The 17,814-nt window shown below is 54.9% G+C and overlaps 1 protein-coding gene across 2 annotated transcripts in view; it reads right to left on the minus strand.

Moving 5' to 3' along the window:
- The window catches only part of CAPN8 (calpain 8), a 69,722-nt gene that overhangs the window by 18,549 nt on the left and 33,359 nt on the right, over positions 1-17,814 (minus strand). The window contains exons 3-11 of one of the 2 annotated variants that reach the window (XM_051821387.3): positions 16,283-16,401; positions 15,672-15,805; positions 14,037-14,205; positions 13,165-13,248; positions 10,431-10,516; positions 8,291-8,365; positions 7,393-7,553; positions 4,019-4,194; positions 883-894 (exon numbers count right to left, since the gene is read on the minus strand). In XM_051821387.3, coding sequence (XP_051677347.3) covers positions 883-894; positions 4,019-4,194; positions 7,393-7,553; positions 8,291-8,365; positions 10,431-10,516; positions 13,165-13,248; positions 14,037-14,205; positions 15,672-15,805; positions 16,283-16,401 — 1,016 coding nt within the window. Of the gene's footprint in view, positions 1-882; positions 895-4,018; positions 4,195-6,185; positions 6,763-7,392; positions 7,554-8,290; positions 8,366-10,430; positions 10,517-13,164; positions 13,249-14,036; positions 14,206-15,671; positions 15,806-16,282; positions 16,402-17,814 lie in introns of those variants that run through there. The other variant, XM_089312266.1, reaches the window with a different exon arrangement.

Consider the following 17,814-nt stretch of genomic DNA (forward strand, 5'->3'; position numbering starts at 1 on the left):
CAAACCTCCTTCCTCCATAAGCAGTTACATGCATGTGTGAGCCAAGGGCAGGGTAGACCCCAAGTCTGCATCCTTCAGCATGGCATGGGATGGGGCCATGACTTTGATCCTCACCAGCACCCACTGCATAGCTAGCCAAGCTCAAGAACCTGCAAGTGGGGGAGTAAGACTGTGTGCAGCAGGGCCAAGGCACCTCTGCATAACAAATGCCCTTGACTCCCCCTGGGGGGAGTCCCATTCAAAACCCTGATGGAGTCCTGAAAGCACTGGGACTTTTATAAACCTGTGATTCCTGGGTCCCGCACTACCACCACCACCAATTCTGATATAATCGCTCTGGGTAACAAGATTTTAAATGTTCCCATAGTTGCTGCAAAGGAGATCACTGGGCTGACTTAGTGCTGGCAGCGCTGAGATGCACTCTCATGGCAGGCCACAAGAGCCACCTCCTGGGTGTCCCCTGGGGCTCTCGCCTCCAACCAGCTAAGGCAGGTGGTACAGGCGAGCGAAGGCCGGGCTGGTGGCAGGAAGCCCCGATGTGAGTATGACGATGATGACAGCCTCCCTAATCCAGTTGTAAGTTACTGAGGAGGAACAGGAAAAGCTGGCAGCCAGATATCTATTACTGGGAGCCTAAACTGTGCTACAATCATCTTGTTCTGAGCAGATGAACAGGTGCAAGGGCAAAGGTCATCACTGTGCTCTTTCACGGGAACCTGGCCGGAGGGACTTGGGACTGTCTTTACCAACTCGCAGGGCTGCCCACTCAGCGCTTCCTACTGAGTCCCTGTGAGCCATCACGTGAAGCAGATACTGCTGGATGCCCGAAGGCCGCCAAGCTATTTCTTACCAAAGGAAGGACGCCTGCCAGCGCTCACGTACCTCCTTGGGAACCTGCAGGGCAGAAGGAAAGAGCAGGTCACCTGCGAGCTCCCAGGTGCTCCTTTGTGTCTTTGTATCCCCCAGTACCACCGCCATTCCATCCTGCAGACAGGCATGCAGCCCTGGGCCACCAGACCAGTCAGCTACTGAAATCCGGGCAAGCAAGAGGGACTCCACACTCTTATTTTCTAGTTGGATAATCTACCAGGATCCCAGGTTCTTCATTTAACCTTGAGGGTTAAATGACATCTAGTATCTTATGGGCCTACAGACCTAATACCTAATATCTTAGGCTACAGACCTAGCCTTCCAGAGCGAGGGATCTCAGCCACATGCAGCCAGAATTTATCTTGCCCTTGGCTATGGTGAGTGGTCCGAGAACAGGCACATGACCCAAGCTGGGCCCATCAGAGGCTTTCTAGGATTCCGTAACCAGAATTAAGAAAGGGAGTCCTTCCTTTCTGATATCCAGAGGTGGAGAAATTGAGAACAGGCCAATGATGTTGACCCTGGAGGGGAGGGGAAAAGTGTCCCACCAGCTTCCGAGTCCTGAGTCCCCCAGTCCCTCTCCTTACTCTGCATGATTTCTTTTCCCACTGGCTTAGTCTGAGTTAGGCTTTCTCGCATACATTCACTACTGGATGGGTTGCCATCCACACAGATCAGCTCTCAGATCAAGCAGGAGCTGGGCTGGCAAAGGGGATTCAAATTCTTGTTCTGTCCCTCGCCCCCAGCTGCCCTACCACACAGGCCCTGCTGACCAGAAGGGCAGGGAGAGTCTTGTTCACAGCATTGAGAAACAGGGCACCAGGAGAAAATGCCCATTAGCTGGCCTGCTTGCCTCCCGAGCTCCTGTCTTTCACCGGCAGCTGAGGTGGCAAAGTCCAGGGCTGCCATCATTCCTCCTTTAATTTGAGTTTCAAACCAAAATCACCTTTGAAGAGCCCTCATGGGGATTTTCCTCTCCACTCAGCCTAAAAGCTGCAGCCACCCTCAGCAGGGCCTTTCCTAACCAGCTCTGCCATCTCCATTAACAGCTCGGCTGTCGCCACCGCCCCGTCACGTGCTCTGACTGCAGCGTGGCGAGAGCCACGGGGCAGGAGTGAAGCCAGGCAGAGTAGCGAGGCAGGGGAGCAGGACGGAGAGGGACAGCCCCTGTCAAATGCAGGCTCCCACCCCCGGAACGAGCCAGCAGGAGCCTGTGGTCACCGCACGAAGGTAAGCCAGGGGCTGCTGGACAAGCAGGGCTCCTTAGCTTCAGCTGGATCCTATCTGTGTTTCAACTGGTGGCAGGTTTCCAACGTCAAGCCAGACCATAATGTCAGACAGTTAAAACCAGCAAAGGAGCTATAGGGCTAGGAATGCAGTACCCCTACAACCCAGCATGCCCCTGCCCACAACCCCAGCCACTCCCTGCAGCCCCACACCCTCCACAACCTAACTTCAGAACTGTTTCTGCTCATACAAGCCATGCTCTACATTATTTGCCTCTGGCCATAAGAAGAAAGACCATGGCTCACATCCACTGCAGTATTTTATAAGCAGCTGTAACTTGAGGCCTGAGAAACGGACTGCTTTATATAATATTTGTGAAAGCAAACAGCATACCACACAAATCTTTCAGCCTCTGAACAAACACTTGGCTGATGTGGCTGCATAAGGTGGGCCTGATGAAGAAAGACCTAGTGGCCACGGTCCTTGAGGGTCCCACCCTGCAGCCACACCCACCTACTCTCTGCTCTGCAAAACCATCACTTAGACACACACGGTGCCCCCTCTGGCTAGAATGCTCTCCCTTCGCCACCTCTGAAATCCAGCTCATCTTTCAAAGCCCTGAACAAACGCCCGCTCCTCCATGCAGCTGCCCCTCTTCCAGGAGACCCCAGCGCACCCATGTTGGTCCCTAGCTCCTGAGCACCCTCGGGCAGTGTCCCCAGCTTTCAGCACTGCACCTGGCACATAGCAGGTGCTCCCTGAAGTTCCCTGCATTGATGTGCATTTACAAAGTGACCTCTCAGGCACTCCTTGGTCCCTAGAAGCAGAGTCTGGTTTTGTTCTATTTACATTCTAGGTAGGAATGGGAGGGCTGAGCTGGAGCAGAACTGGAGCTTATTTATTTGCATTAAGTAACCTGCCATCAAGTAGCAATTCTTTTCTAACTCCATCCTTCCAACACAAAACACACACACACACCCTAAACTCTCTAGCCCTACCTTTCAGAAAAGGATAAAGGAAGGGGTTGGGGTGGGGGGGTATGAGCTTGACAATTGCACATGTCCTCACTGGTGGCTTTTACAATGGCTATTTTTCATGCATTAATTTATCCTGAGATATTGGGCCTCCAGCCAGCTCTTAGTCTTCCTGATTAGAACTGCATTTTTCTCAAGAAATTCATTTGTAACAAAATTGTAAGAAACAAAAAACCAAAAACTCTACCACAAATCCCCCTGGAATTTGTTATAAGGAATCTTTGCCTGTATTAAAAAAAAAAAAAAAAAAAAAAAAGGTGGGTTCCAATTTGTTCCTGGCCAGACTTGTCAAGATCCAAAGGTCTTGCTTCGACATTACCACTGAGACTGCTGGAGCCACAGAGGGCCGGTTACTGGAGCAAACCGGCCCCTGAGCAGGGGTCACAGCCCGAGACCAGAGACAGCTGTGTTCCCCAATGCAGAGACACCAGAACCAAAGATGGCCACTTCCAGCAGCCACTGCCCCATGGGTTTTGACATGTCGCTAGGCTCCCCAGAGTGGGAGGAAGCCGGCGTTCATCTTTGGCTCCCAGATCCAGCCTCCCTTCCCTCACTAAGCAAGGTTCCTTCTATGTCCCCGCAAGCGCTTTAGGTCCCCTACTGTTTGGCTCCTCTCTCCTGGGAAGGAAATCTAACAAGCAAGCACATTTACACTGCCCTCGATGACAGGCAAAGTTTAACGAATCAAGTTAACCGCAGACTTGAGACACAGGAATGAATCTACAGTTGCGGAGTTCAGGCCTCAGTAGCAGGCCACTGGGAAGGGTGCTTGGCGAGCAAGAACAATGCTTGGCTAGAAACATTCAAGCCACAGGGACGATGTATGCTCAAATGACTGCCACAGACCCAAGACAGCTCGCGTACGGCTAAGGCTGAACCCCGCTCACCTGGTAGACGGCGTAGCCGATGCTAAGCATGCCCTGCCCCATCCTCTTCTGCCGCCTGCGGTTCTTCTGCATCAGGCCCAGCAGCACCGTGCAGCAGGGCTCACCGGCGCTCTCCTCCTGGTCCTCATCCGCCTCGTCCAGGTGGATCTTGAACTGGGGATTGGTCCAGTACGTGGCTGGAGGTCACCCGGGGGAGGCGGTTCCCCGCGGTGGGTGAAGAAATGTGGAAGAATAAAATGAGAGGGGAGCACTTGGGTCATCCCAGGGAAAGCACCACTCAGGTGAGCAGACGGAGGAAGTGCTCTCCGCCCGGCGGCGGCACCGTCCCCTCCCCCCCCGCCCCCACGCCCACGCAAGCAGATGGGTCCCACACATTCACAAGGTTTGCATTTGTACATGTGATTCACCAGGAGCCCAGAAGTGCTCCACTGGGAATACTGAAGATCCCACAATCCCCAGGCTGCACTGTGTTGTGCTGGGAAGCGACCTCCAAGTCCCGTTGAGTTATAGTTTACATCTGCTTGTGCTCAGCTCCGGCCTGCCGACACAAAGCCCCTTCCTGGAGAAAGGGAGGTATCTCGAGTAAAAAGCCTGACCCTGGGACAGGCGCGGACAGGATGCCAGGGCAGACATGCCACCACAGAGGGCTGTGCCTGCCGGGTTGTGGGCCCCATACTCGGCCTGGGTCCTACCTCCGAGAGCATCCTAGCTCCAGGTCCCAGCCGGAAGCCACCCTAGGATCCGATCCTCTGTCCAGGGACCCAGGGTCTCATGGGATGGCGTCAGTGACCACAGCCCACTTGTGAGACACACTCCCTCCAAGAAGTCACGTAACAACGCACAAGGCTATCAAGACTCGGTCCTGCCACACCTCCCAAAGGGAGTTTAAGAGAATCCTTTTTTTTTTTTTTTTTTTTTTTTTTTTTGACAGGCAGAGTGGACAGTGAGAGAGAGAGACAGAGAGAAAGGTCTTCCTTTACCATTGGTTCACCCTCCAGTGGCCGCCGCAGCAGGCGCGCTGCACCGGCGCACCGCACTGATCCGATGGCAGGAGCCAGGTACTTCTCCTGGTCTCCCATGGGGTGCAGGGCCCAAGTACTCGGGCCATTCTCCACTGCACTCCCTGGCCACAGCAGAGAGCTGGCCTGGAAGAGGGGCAACCGGGACAGAATCCGGCGTCCCGACTGGGACTAGAACCCGGTGTGCCGGAACCGCTAGGCGGAGGATTAGCCTAGTGAGCCGTGGCGCCAGCGAGAATCCATTTCAATAATGAGCATGCAAGCCAAGGTGCAGAGTCAAAAGGCTTGTGCTAGGGCACACAGCAGCTCTGTGGCAGTCACGCAGCGAGGACAGAGCCTCAGCAGGGCCAGTAATGCTGCGTCCTGGGGCAGAGAGGAGTTGGGGGGGGGTGTCAGGAGGGGGTGGGGCTTCTCTCACATCCTCTCAACAGGGCCCACTGTGATGGATCACCCATGGCACTCCCAGGAAACCCAGAGCCGTCCACCATGTCTATTTTCTCCTAGCAGGGAGATGACTTATTCATTGCCACCTGCCCAGGCTCTTCAGTTCCTGACTTTAAGGCGCAAGTGAAGGATTTTAAAGCCAAGTATTTATAGATTCCAGAAAATATTCTGTAATCTTCTTTCCAAAGACGAGGACGAGCCATTTCTTCCTGACCGGGAGCAAGCACACAGACGGGCCTGAGATTTGGTTCCCACAGACATCTTGGGCACCCCCTACAGTTCTGCACTCCCAGAACAATCCGGGAAGATTTGGCAAGCATTTGCTAAGAGCTTGCTAATGGTGAGCATATTTTAATTTCTCCCAAATGCGCCATCACTGCAAGCACTACACTTTTTTGTTTACTCTTTAACAGGACTAGAGGTAGAGAATGGGCCATAAAAAAACAGCTCCCGTTTGTACCACGCTGCGCAGTCGAGCAGGCACCTGCTGGCACACTCCGGCTCACAATGCTCACCGCATCTGGCTGGAAGGGATTAGGAAATGAAGCCCAGGAAAGGAGAACACCCCTCCCAGGGCCCCCCAGCTGTTAGGCTGAGCCCCAGGTGCAGGATGTGAGCTGCTGCCAGAAGGGGAGCTTTGGGGGGAGCGAGAATGCAGGAGGAGAGACTTTTCAAGAGCATGATTGTACCCGCGTGGGACTTCATTGTTTTTTAATTTTTGTTTATTTTCATTTTTATTTGAAAGACAGAGATAGACAGAGATCTTCTACCCACTGGTTCACTCCCCCAAATGCCCACAACAGCTGGGGCTGGGCCAAGCCAAAGCCATGATCTGGAAACTGTCCAGATCTGCGTGTGTGTGGCAGGGACCCAGGCGGGTTACCTGCTGCCTCCTGTAGGGTGCACGTGAACAGGAGGCTGGAATGGGGAGCAGAGCCAGGACTGGAACCCAAGCACTCCCATCTGGGATGTGGGCATCCCAAGCGGCGTCTTAACTGCCTTGTCAAACACCACTCCCGTGTGGGACTTTAGGATAACGCAACTTCCACAGACAATGTGCTGTGCTGAGGAGAAAGCAGCTGGCCCTGCCCCAGCGCTGAGGGCCCAAGTCAACCCACACAAATCAACCAAATCAACAAGGATCAGCAGCAAACCGGCTGGAGCGTGGGGCTTGGGAAGCGGCGTGGGCCGAGAGGGGTCCTCCTTGCTTCACTTCTCCTTACAGAGGTGGGCTGGCTTTGTCAGTTTCTTCATCAGGTGTGGGTTCAGCCTAGGAGGAGTCTATACACCGATCTATGAGTGAGCTTTTGTGAACCCGGAACGTTTCCCTTCGTTAGTAAGATAAGAAGCCCGCGTTAGTGCCCAGGCAACAGGTGCACCACTTGGGTCCCAGCAGGGATCGAGCCCAGTGGCGCCCTTGGGAGCAGGCGGTGGGCACACACAGGGAGGCTGTCCTTGAGCCACACTCTCTCACCCTTGCATCTCCGGCTCAGGTGAAGACACAGAGCAGAGCCGCCCCTGTGCTGGGTATGGGCCACGCTCCCTCAACACACCATCAGCCACGCTGTCCCAGAGCTCAGTGGGGGAGGTGGAAACGTGTAAGGAGGACCGTGGGGATCGGGAGCAGCTGAGCAGGAAGAAGCGAGGGGGCGCAGCCATGGCCAGCTGGGTGAAGCAGGGTGGGTCTGAACACATAGAGGCTGAGATAGGACCTGCGGCCCACCTTCGTTTCCCTGGCCTCCAAGCCCCCTAACCCCCACCCCTGCCCCAGGGAGAAGCAGGGCCTCCCGAGGGTGCCCAGGAGCCAGGAACAACATGCAGAGGAGTAACCCAGAGATCACAGAGGGGCTCGCAGCTCCAGGAGGGGAGCGGGGGGGGGGGGGCAGGGCCCAGGCCGCCTCAGGGCCTTACCTGGGTAGTTCTGGCAGCCCCCCGCGGTGGAGCCCCGTGTCCAGCGGCCGTTGAACAGGACCAGGTTCCACTTGTGCACTTCCTCACTGCTCAGGGAGTCTGGGGACAGGTTGCAGATCTCCAGGCGAGAGAACTGTCTCAGGAAGTCTGAAAATGACATCCTGGGCGGGGCAGGCAGAGGAACCCAAGGGCTCTCAGTGGAAAAACAATCGAAGCCAAGTGCTGGGCACCACAAAGAGCCCCGTGAGCATCCGCAGAGGCCACAGCTGGCCAAGGGGTCCCCACAGCCCACCGCCACAAGCGCACAGGGACTGCCATCCAAATTCCTGGCTGTGGTTGGCGTCTCTGTTCTTGGAATGAGCTCCCCTTGCCTATCTGCCCCCAGGCAGAGTCTGAGCCATAACCTGGAAGAGGTCCCAAGAGGTGATCTGAGCACAGCCCCTGCCTCTCAGTTGGGTCAAGGTCAAGCCCACAGGAGGCTCCTTTCCATTTGCTTCTCAGTGACCTCCAGCGGAGACGTGGGCACTAAATTGTAGCACAGCTAAAAGGCGGCCCTGGAGTCTTCCTGAGCCCACAGGATGGAGGTTACCCTGCTGTGATGAAGACCAGAGCTTCCCGCAGAGACACAGAAGCAGTGCTAAGACCACCGAGGCCACGGCCCACGGGCTGATGGCTAAGCCACAATGAGAGCCCAGGCATCGTGGGTTGCATGCTTCACGCCTGCTGCCACAGCGGTAGAACCAGACCAGGGCCAAAAGGGTGAAAGCCCCCATGGCCAGGAACCACGATGCCCTCCTGGAAGACTCGAGTCCCACCTGCCGGAGACGGGCTGCACTGCCCATCAGATCTGGGGGGACCCCCACCCCGAGGCAGGGCTCTGCGGCAGAAACCCCCTCACCAGAACTCTCCATCCTCCGCTTTCTTGTCCAGCTCTTCCTTCCGCCTGGGATCGATGTCGTTCCACTCGGGGGCGCTGGGAGGAAAGAAAGGAAGCAGAGAAGTGATCGCGCCTGGGGGTTCCCACCTCGGCACAAGCCGTCCACTGCACTCGAACTTCCCAGTAAGGACCAGAAACAGAACATCCACAAAAGGCAGGTGTCGGGGGAGTGCATGGTCCGGGCGGCAATCCAGGCTGCGGCTCAGCCTCCACGGGGACCAGCGGGGGGTCTGGGACATATGGCAGGAGCATTATGGCCTGGCTCTACCCTTTGCGCTCCAGGTAAGATTCATGTTGCTCATGGCAGGGGTGAGGAAGTCCAGGAGAGCAGAGGTGAGGCGTGCACTCCACCACCATTGAGGCAGGCAGCCTCCTGGCTTACCCATCAGCCCAGGGTGAAGGCACTGGGAGAGGCCTATGCCTGCAAGAACTGCCCCCAAGGCCTGGTTTTCTAGCCACTTCCCTGAAGTGGTACCACCCTGGGAGGCCTCCCGCTGGTGGCCTTTCCCTAGCAACAACCACATATTTTGTTCAAATGCCATCTCCAGCTCCCTGACCTTTACAAAGTGAGGTTTTCCTGAAATACATATGCAGTGTCGAAGTAACGGTGCAGCATCGAGATCCACCTTCAGAGGGGGAAAAAATCTCTTCCCTAAAAATTTGCAGCAAAACCCAAAGGCCTGCTATCCCCAGATAAAAGCTGGGACACCCCCAAGCCTAGACTCTTCCTTGCAGTTGAACTCTAAGAGCCGGGGGATCCACGGGAGCCCTCCTAGGGCCCTTCATTCATTAAACATGAATTTGCTAAAGCAGCTCTCAGAAGGTGCTTGTTATAAACAAAGATTGGGGACACATGGGAGAATTCCAATAAGTCCAACCTAATCTCCCAGTTGGTTTGTTTAAACTTAAAAAAAATGGTAAAATCTAGTTAGACTATGGGCTGGGCCCAGGGATGTTACCCTCCTACTCCAACAGTCAACACAGACTATGCTGAGCTCTGTCTCCAGCTGGAGTCACCCCCAGGCCTCACCGGTCACCGCCTGCCACCCCTGGGCTTTCCCAGCCTGGGCGCAGTCAGAGCAAGGAAGCGAAGTCACAGCTTGGGAGCAACGGCCAGCACTCAGGATTAGATTCATCTGGTCTGATGGCCCTGTAGGGCAGCTGGCAGAATGGAGCTCTGGGGTTTTTTCAGTGTGAGCAGTCGAATGAAAAGGTTTTCTCATACAGGGGCTGCCCACCGCGGCCCGCGGGACAGGTGCACTTCACGACACCAGGCCCAAAGGAAAGCACAGCCGCTCTGAGCCTAACGGTGCGGGGATGAAGATGGTCACGTCTTCTCCCGATGTCCTCACAGAGGATGCACACCCGTGGGGGGTGCCCCTGAGGCTTAGGGACGGCTCAGGAAAGGGGGTGGCCACATCCACCCACACTTCTGGTGACTGTTCATCATGAAAATGAAGGGTGGCCCCAGCCTCCCTCGTACCAGCCGTGCTCAGCAGACAGCAACCCCCAGGCCTCCTCCATCCTCCTCCTGCAGCCAGGGCTCAGCCGGCCGGGACGCCCCCACCTCTGATCGACTCGTGCCCTCCAGTGGAAAGGCTACCCAAGAAGAGCCTCCCCAGCTTCTAGGGCGGGCACCACTCCCACCCAATACCACCTGCAGGGGCTGTGGCTCCTGGGTCAAGTTCCGTCCTCCCAGCATCATCCTTTCCCCTTGGTACAGCAGGCTGTGGCCTTTGTCAAAGTGATCAGCGTTTGTGAGTAGAAAGGGTCAGGCTGTGGGGGACCCAGGTGACCTTTGGGTCACCGTGGTGAGGTGGGCAGATAACAAGCAAATGCTTCCATGCTAAGCAAAACTCGACAAAGCCACCAAACCCTCAAATGCTAGAGCAGAGCAGAAATCCAGACTTGAGGAGCGCTGCTCAGTGGTTTCTCCATCGCTTTTCCCAGCCTGGACTCATCAAATCCTCGTTTCTGAGCAGGCGATGTGACTTCCGGACGGTGAGTGCCCCACGATCCGCCCGCCCCATCGTGCGGGTCTCCCACGACACCTTTCCCGGGAGGGAGCCAGGGCGGGGAAGGGAGGGAGGAAGGCACCTACTCATCGCTCCAGGCTCCTGACCATTCCACTTCGCCCCATGGGTTCCTGAGTCGGATCAGCTTCTCTGGGCGGCCGTGGAAATGCACCTGCAAGTGCCACACACAGAGAAGCAGCTGAGAGACGGCGCCCCCTGCTGGCCGGCACTCCCAGCAGCACCTGAAAGGATCTGCGTTAGGTTGTCGAATGTCCTGAAACGGCCAGGCTTTTATTTACTCTGAGGGCAGCTTTTCAGGCCGTGGTTGAATGCTCTTATTTTTCATGATGTGTGTGGATAATGAAGAATGGGTGTAGCACAAAAACCAGTTGATGTCTGCTTTGGCTTTGATGTAGATTTTATAGTTGACTCAGTTGACTGTGTTCTTTGTATCTGAACCCTCACGATGTTAAACATCCTCCAAATAGCTCTCAATGGCACAGCAGGTAGCAGTTAAGGAGGAGGCACAGTGCTAAGTCCCTCGAATGCATCAGTGCCTCATTTAACCACAGAACAACCCTGTGAGCTGCAGACTACCAGTATCTTCATTTTCCAGCTCCAAAATCTGGGACTCAGGGAAGTTCAGTGACCCAGCGTTGTCTTGCTAGAAAGTGCTGGATGCTGCATGGGAGCCTGCCTCCAAGGCCCACATCCCACCTGCTCTGCTTTGAATGTTGAAATTCCATCGTCGTCGTCGTCATCGTCGTCGTCATCGTCATCATCGCAGCAGTGTTTGGAGGTGGGGCTTTTTTTTTTAAAGGAAGACTTTTTTTCCCCCAAAGATTTATCTATTCATTTGAAAGTCAGAGTTACACAGAGAGAGGAGAGGCAGAGAGGGAGAGAGAGAGAGAGAGAGAGAGAGAGGTCTTCCATCTGCTGGTTCACTTCTCAGTTGGCTGCAATGGCCAGAGCTGTGCCAACCAGAAGCCAGGAGCTTCTTCCAGGTCTCCCACATGGGTGCAGGGGCCCAAGGACTTGGGCCATGCTCTACTGCTTTCCTAGGCCATAACAGAGAGCTGGATCAGAAGAGGAGCAGCCAGGACTCGAACTGGTGCCCATATGGGATGCCGGCACTGCAGGCGGCAGCTTTACCTGCTACGCCACAGCGCCGGCCCCAAGGTGGGGCTTTTAATAAGGGAGGGATTCACACCTTTCTCATGGGCCTGGGTTAATTCTCCTGGCAGTGAGTGAGCTCTATGTCTCTCAGGACTGGATTATTTACTGAAAAAGTGGGGTGTTAGAAAGTGAGCCCCATCCCCACCTGTCTCTCATCTGAATGTGCCCTCCTGACTTCCGCCACGTGATGTAACTGCACAAGTGCCACAGCTGATGCTGTCACCCAGTGCTGGACTTCTCAACCCCCAGAGTCAAGAGCTAAACAAAGCTCCTTCCTTTATAAATTACTCAGGCTTAGGTCTTTGGTTACAGCAAAATAAAGCAACTAAGACATTGCCTTCCCCTCACCTTTACTGAACACTCGAGTATGACCCCCATCCCCGGGGCTCCTGCACACCTGCCTGCATCTGCGCACACACACACACACACACACACACACACACACAGTTAGGTCTTCATTGTCTTAATTTCCCCATATCCTCCATTATGCCCTAGCCCAAAGTTTACCCACACATGTTCCATTTGTGTTTACAGGCTTGACTTGACTAAAGAGCATATTCATCAACCATAAACACACGTGTAATGAGCGTCCATGCTCTTTGAATAAATAACAAGAACTGGGTCACCCACTGCACTTCCATTTTTGCATTGGCCATTGGGAAACCCAAAGCAAAATTAATTGTTCAACTGTAGCTCTGTCTTCAGCCTAGATGAATATATTTTACCTTAGTTACTTTCAATTGTAAACTGTTTCAAATTATTTTAGAAAGTAGGCAGAAAATAGAACTAAAAATAAGGGCCAATGTTGTGGCATAGCGGGTCAAGCCGCTGCCTGCAGTGCCAGCATCCTATATGGGCACCAGTTTGAGTCCTGACTGCTCCTCTTCCGATCCAGCTCTCTGCTATAGCCTGGGAAAGCAGTAGAAGATGGACCAAGTCCTTGGGCTCCTGCATCCATGTGAGAGACCTGGAGGAAGCTCCTGGCTCCTGGCTTCAGATCAGCACAGCTCCAGCAGTTGCAGCCAACTGGGGAGTGCACCAGCGGCTGGAAGACCTCTCTCTCTCTCTTTCTCTCTCTCTCTCTCTGCCTCTCCTTCTCTCTGTGTAACTCTGACTTTCAAATAAACAAATAAATCTTTTAAAAAAAGAAATAAAAATTATAGCCCATGCTTTCCCCTTGGGTTAGAGAGGAAGAAATGCCTGCGTGCCTTTTCAACCTTATATCCCACCCTGAAAGTTGGGACAGGCATTACTGTCTTTGTCCCCTTTGGGGATCCTGTGCATCTTCACAGCTTTACCTACATGAAAATACTCTTGGAATATACATACAGTCTAACTGGCATCCTCTACCTTCCCTAGACACACAACAGAAGAGAGCCCGAATCAAGTCAGAAGCCCCGAGCTAAAGTTCAGAGGGTTACACCCCAGTCTCTGCGTGGGTGAGTCGGGAGGGCCCTGGGAGTGAACGGAAGCTAACCACACACCTGCAGTGCTGGGGCTCTGTACAGCAGGCCACGGAAGCTCCAAAGCCAACCACGAGCCTTGTAGTGCCGATCACCCCTCTCTCTCTCTCCCTCTCTCTCTGGCCTGGATTTGTGGTAATACTGCAGCATAGAACCTCCCGCTCCTCTCATCAATTTGTACCTCTTCGACTCCAGTGACAGAGTACGCGTGACTCTTGACCAGCTTCTGGCTGGTGATGGCTTCTGTCTCAGCTGCATTGGAGACCTGGGCCGAATAGAAAGTGCACTCAGGGTGGCTGACCGTGACCTGTTTGGAGCCATCCCTACAACACTGTCCACGCACACACTACACAGCCAAGGCTGCCCCAGCGTGGGACTAGGGCTGCAGACCCGGCAATGAAGTGCAGGTATGTGGTGCCGTCCCCATTCACCCCTCTTTAATCAGGCCTGCAGGTGCAGCAGGTGCTGTGTGGCAGGGAGCTGAAGCAGCCCCACACTGCCTGGAGACTAAGTATCCTCGACGACAGAAAGTCAGGAAAGAAAGGTAGCTGGTGGGGCGCGTGGCAACAGACCCTCCGGGCTGCTGGCCTCCACGGCTCTCTGCTCCCTGCGACCATCTGAGCGCTCCAGGAACCCACCCCTCTGGCCGACCATGACCCCTGGTTTCAGAACACCTTCCTTTTTCCTCAGGGATCTCCAAGTCCACCAAGTATCACCAGTCACTCCTGCTTTCCAGAATCCCCAGATTATCTGGCATCAGGGGAGTAGCAGAGGTAGGGCCTAGGGTCCAGGGCAGGTGTTTGTTCTCAGGGCGTCCCAGCAGCACTGACTAAAGGGAAACTGGGCTTCCTATAAGGCGACTAACCCCAGCTCCTACCCACTAACTAGGTCTTCAGCAGCTCCTTTGTACTGCCACCAGCATGTCACCAGATTTGCCCACAAGGTCCCAGACTCTGCGCTGGCCCAAAGCCTTGTCAGGCCTCTCTCGCTCTCCCTGTCTGGCCCCTTCCCCTCCGTGCAGGGGGGAGGAAGGAAGAGCAGCCCCTGGCTCACATCGATGGAGCAGCCCAGCAGAGACCCCTTGCGCAGGGCCTTCCGGACGATCTGATACAGATTAGGGGGCGGCTCCTTCAGGTCGTAAAACTCAGAGATGCCACCCGTGAAATCTTCAAACCCCTCCACTGTGGACCCTCCGGTAAGAGCTTCGTACGAGCCGTTGAGCCTGTTAGGGAAGACAAAAGACACGCACCATCTAAACTATTAGCAACCACAGCATGGGGACCCCGGGGTAGGGGTCATACTGGGGTCTGGAAGGTCAAGGAGGGCCCTTGGCCAGTTTTGCCTAGGGGCCAGGAAGTGCTCAGGCCATGGCTCCACAAGGCCAGCCCAGACACTTGACGAAGAACTCTAACAACCTGTGCCCCGGCCACCCACTCCTTGACAAAGCTGGGGGGTCATCCTTCCAGAACTGACCTTGGCTCCTTGCAATTCTGGCACTAGGGGTCAGGTAGGGACAAGAGGACCCTCCCTCAAGGCTGAGAGGCAGCTGCTGGGGTGTTCTTTAGAAAAGGTCCAGAAAGGAACTGGGGTTGCAGAAAGAGGTGTCAGTAAACAAAGCTTAAGAACCCCGAAGAAGGCCTTGAACGGCAAATCCCAGCGAGGGGGGCTGGCGCTGTGGCACGGTGGGTTAACACCCTGGCCTGAAGCGCCAGCATCCCATATGGGCACTGGCTCTAGTCCCGGCTGCTCCTCTTCTGGTCCAGCTCTCTTCTATGGCCTGGAAAGCAGCAGAAGATGGCCCAAGTCCTTGGGCTCCTGTACCCGCATGGGAGACCGAGAAGAAGCTCCTGGCTCCTGGCTTCGGATCTGCGCAGCTCTGGCCATTGTGGCCAATTGGGGAGTGAACCAGCGGATGGAAGACCTCTCTCTCTCTCTCCTCTCTCTGTGTAACTCTGACTTTCAAATAAACAAATAAATCTTTAAAAAAAAAAATCCCAGTGAGAAGGAAAATGACTCCTGAAAGAGGGGTGCAGACTTAGTTGAGTTTGGGATCTAAACACATTTCTTCTTTATTCTTCTTAAAATTCACCTTGCCTGGGGCCAGTGTTGTGGTATACCAGGTAAAGCTGCTGCCTGCAATACCAGCATCCCATATGGGCACCAGTTCAAGACCCAGCTGCTCCACTCCAGTCCAGCTCCCTGATAATGGCCTTGAAGCAAGGGATGGCCCAAGCGTTTGGCCCCTGCGTCCATGTGGGAGACTTGGAGGAGGCTCCTGGCTCCTGGCTTCGGCCTGGCCCAGTCCTGGCTGTTATAGCCATGTGGGGGGTGAAACAGCAGATGGAAGATCTCTCTCTCTCTCTCTCTCTCTCTCTCTTCTCTCTCTGTAACTCTGACTTTCAAACAAACAAACAAACAAACAAAATCCTTTAAAGAAATCATCTTCCCTTAATAGCCCACACCAGGATTTGAGAAAGCAGAGAGCTGAGGCCCAGACAGACTAGGCAGTCACACATTCATGCGGGATGGAACTGCGGTTTTCAACCCCCGGTTCAAATTGCTCTTTCTCCCTGTGACCAAGGGATGCTTTCTCTCCAGCCCCTGGAGGTCCACCTGCTGGGAAAGAAGTGGCACAGGCAGGCAGGTGTTGGGGGGGGGGGGAGTGCCCCGGGGGCTCTGCACTCTTACTTGGCGTAGGCCTTCTCCAGCAGGGCGCTCCAGAACTCACTCCTCTCTGCCGAGTGCACGAAGAGCAGCTGCCCGTGCCTGGTGGGCAGCCGGTCGTCCACCACCACCTCCACCCACTCGCCATACTGCCAGAACTGGGGGCAGGAAGACAACACAGGGCCTCACATGAAAACACAGAGGGGCGAGGGGGAGTCTTCAGTGGGCCTCAGACGGGGCTCTGTGCGTCTCTGTTAAGTCCTGGGCCTTTTGTGAACTCCAAGCTCCTTAGGAGCAAGATCCCTGCCTCCCTCACCTACCCCTTAGGAGACACTGGATGAACCAGGAGGCATCTGGTGCAGCCTCTGGGTTTGTGGGTGAGAGAACATTCCCAACACCATCCAGTGGCAACAGTGACTCTGACGTGGCCTGAAGGAGGGGGCAGGGGGTGGGCCCATGGATGTCTGGATGCATGCACTAAAGCAGTGGTTTTTAGACTTAAGCGTGCACCAGAATCCCTTGGGGAACTGCTCACACACAGTGCACTGGGCCCCACCACGAGACTTTGTGATCTGGCGGAACTAGGGTAGCACCTGAGAGTATGGGACGTAGTGTACCTGAGCAAGGCACGGTACCTGGAAATGAAAGATGCCCGCGTAGTCCTTCTGGAAGCTCTGGTCCTTGGGAACCACGCGGTAAAGCAGCTTCTCATTCAGGGTCAGGGAAGCAATGGCCGCCAGGAGCCAGCAGTCACCTGCACAGTGCCATGGGGGACACAGGCTGCTCAGGCCAGGCCTGCAGAGTCCTTGCCTTCTCTGATCCTCACTGCCCCGTTCATCCAGAAGGCCGCGTCTGTCTTAGTCCATTGCTGCTGCCATAGTAAAATCCCTGAGACCAGGCAGTTTACAAAGGGAATACATGTATTTCCGCTGGTCCTGGAGTCTGGAGAGTCCAATATCAAGGAGCCAACAGATTTGGGGTCTCATGAGGGCTGCTCTCTGCTCCCCACATGACCCCTGGGCACCATGTCCTTGCCTGTCAGAAGAGCAGCAGGCCAAGGGACCTCGCTGGTTCTCTCCAGCGCTTCCGTAAGAGCTCTGCTGTGGCTGGGATGTGGTTAGTGCCCCCACCCCAAAACTCACGTGGAGATTAATCCCCAAGAGGAGATACTAAGAGGCGACTGGCGCTCTGTCCTCATGAAGGCAGGAATCCACTCAAGTGACTACTGGGTTGGCGGGTCATCGTGAGAGTGGTCAGCAGGCTCTCTTGTGTGCTCCCTGTCGCCTACCATGCTGCTCTGGGACTCTGTCAGCAAGGTTATCACCAGATGTGATGCTTTGACCCAGGACAAAAACCTGAGCCACAATAAATCTTTCTCCTTTATAATTTACCCAGTCCGTGCTATTGCGCTATTAGCAATAGGAAAGAAACTCAGACAGGCACCAATCCCATTCATGAGGGCAGAACCCTAGAGCCTTGGTTCTTATGTTCTGACTATGAACTTGGAGGGATGCATCCACCCTAACCTTGGCACCATCACCCCACCCCCTTATTCATCAGGCAGCCCCCTTCCCTGCCCCTAGTGTCAGCAGTCAGCCCCCGAGGCCTCGGTGGGGGCTCAAATTCTCTGCCCCTCCCTGCTGCGGCGCCCACGTGCTGACCACAGCACATCTCCCGAGCACTCTACCCAGGGAGTGAAAAATGGAAAGAAAGAGAAGAAGGGAAAATCGGTCCCTAATTAGCAACTCTCATGGATTTGGATGAGGGGGAAACACTGAACTCTTTAGCCACCCTTATTGTGTACGTGCATGTGAGTACGCGAGTGGGTGCGTATGTGAGCGACAGCGAGCTCCCTGCTCTCATGGCCTGGGCTTGCAGAGAGCTGGCTCTGGGTAACCGTCTGGAGCGCTGCCCTTCAGTGTCTCAGTGTTCACCATGACAGCCCTGCTGCCCTGTGCTGATGACTCTGCAGAGACACTGATGAGCTTCCAATCAGCAGAGTCTGAAGCAGAAGAAATCAAAGCCAAGAAAGGTGAAACATCGGGGCGCTGCTGTTGGCCACCTTGGAGATTCAAGCACATGCGGCAGCAAACAGAAAAGCCCTTTCTGTGAGCTCCCGGGTGGCTCTGGGAAGGGCACAGGCCCTACACGGCACCTCGCCTGCCTC

This window comes from Oryctolagus cuniculus, chromosome 13 (assembly GCF_051225735.1).
Source record: "Oryctolagus cuniculus isolate XC-2025 breed Fujian yellow rabbit chromosome 13, ASM5122573v1, whole genome shotgun sequence".
Classification (NCBI taxonomy): Eukaryota; Metazoa; Chordata; class Mammalia; order Lagomorpha; family Leporidae; genus Oryctolagus; species Oryctolagus cuniculus.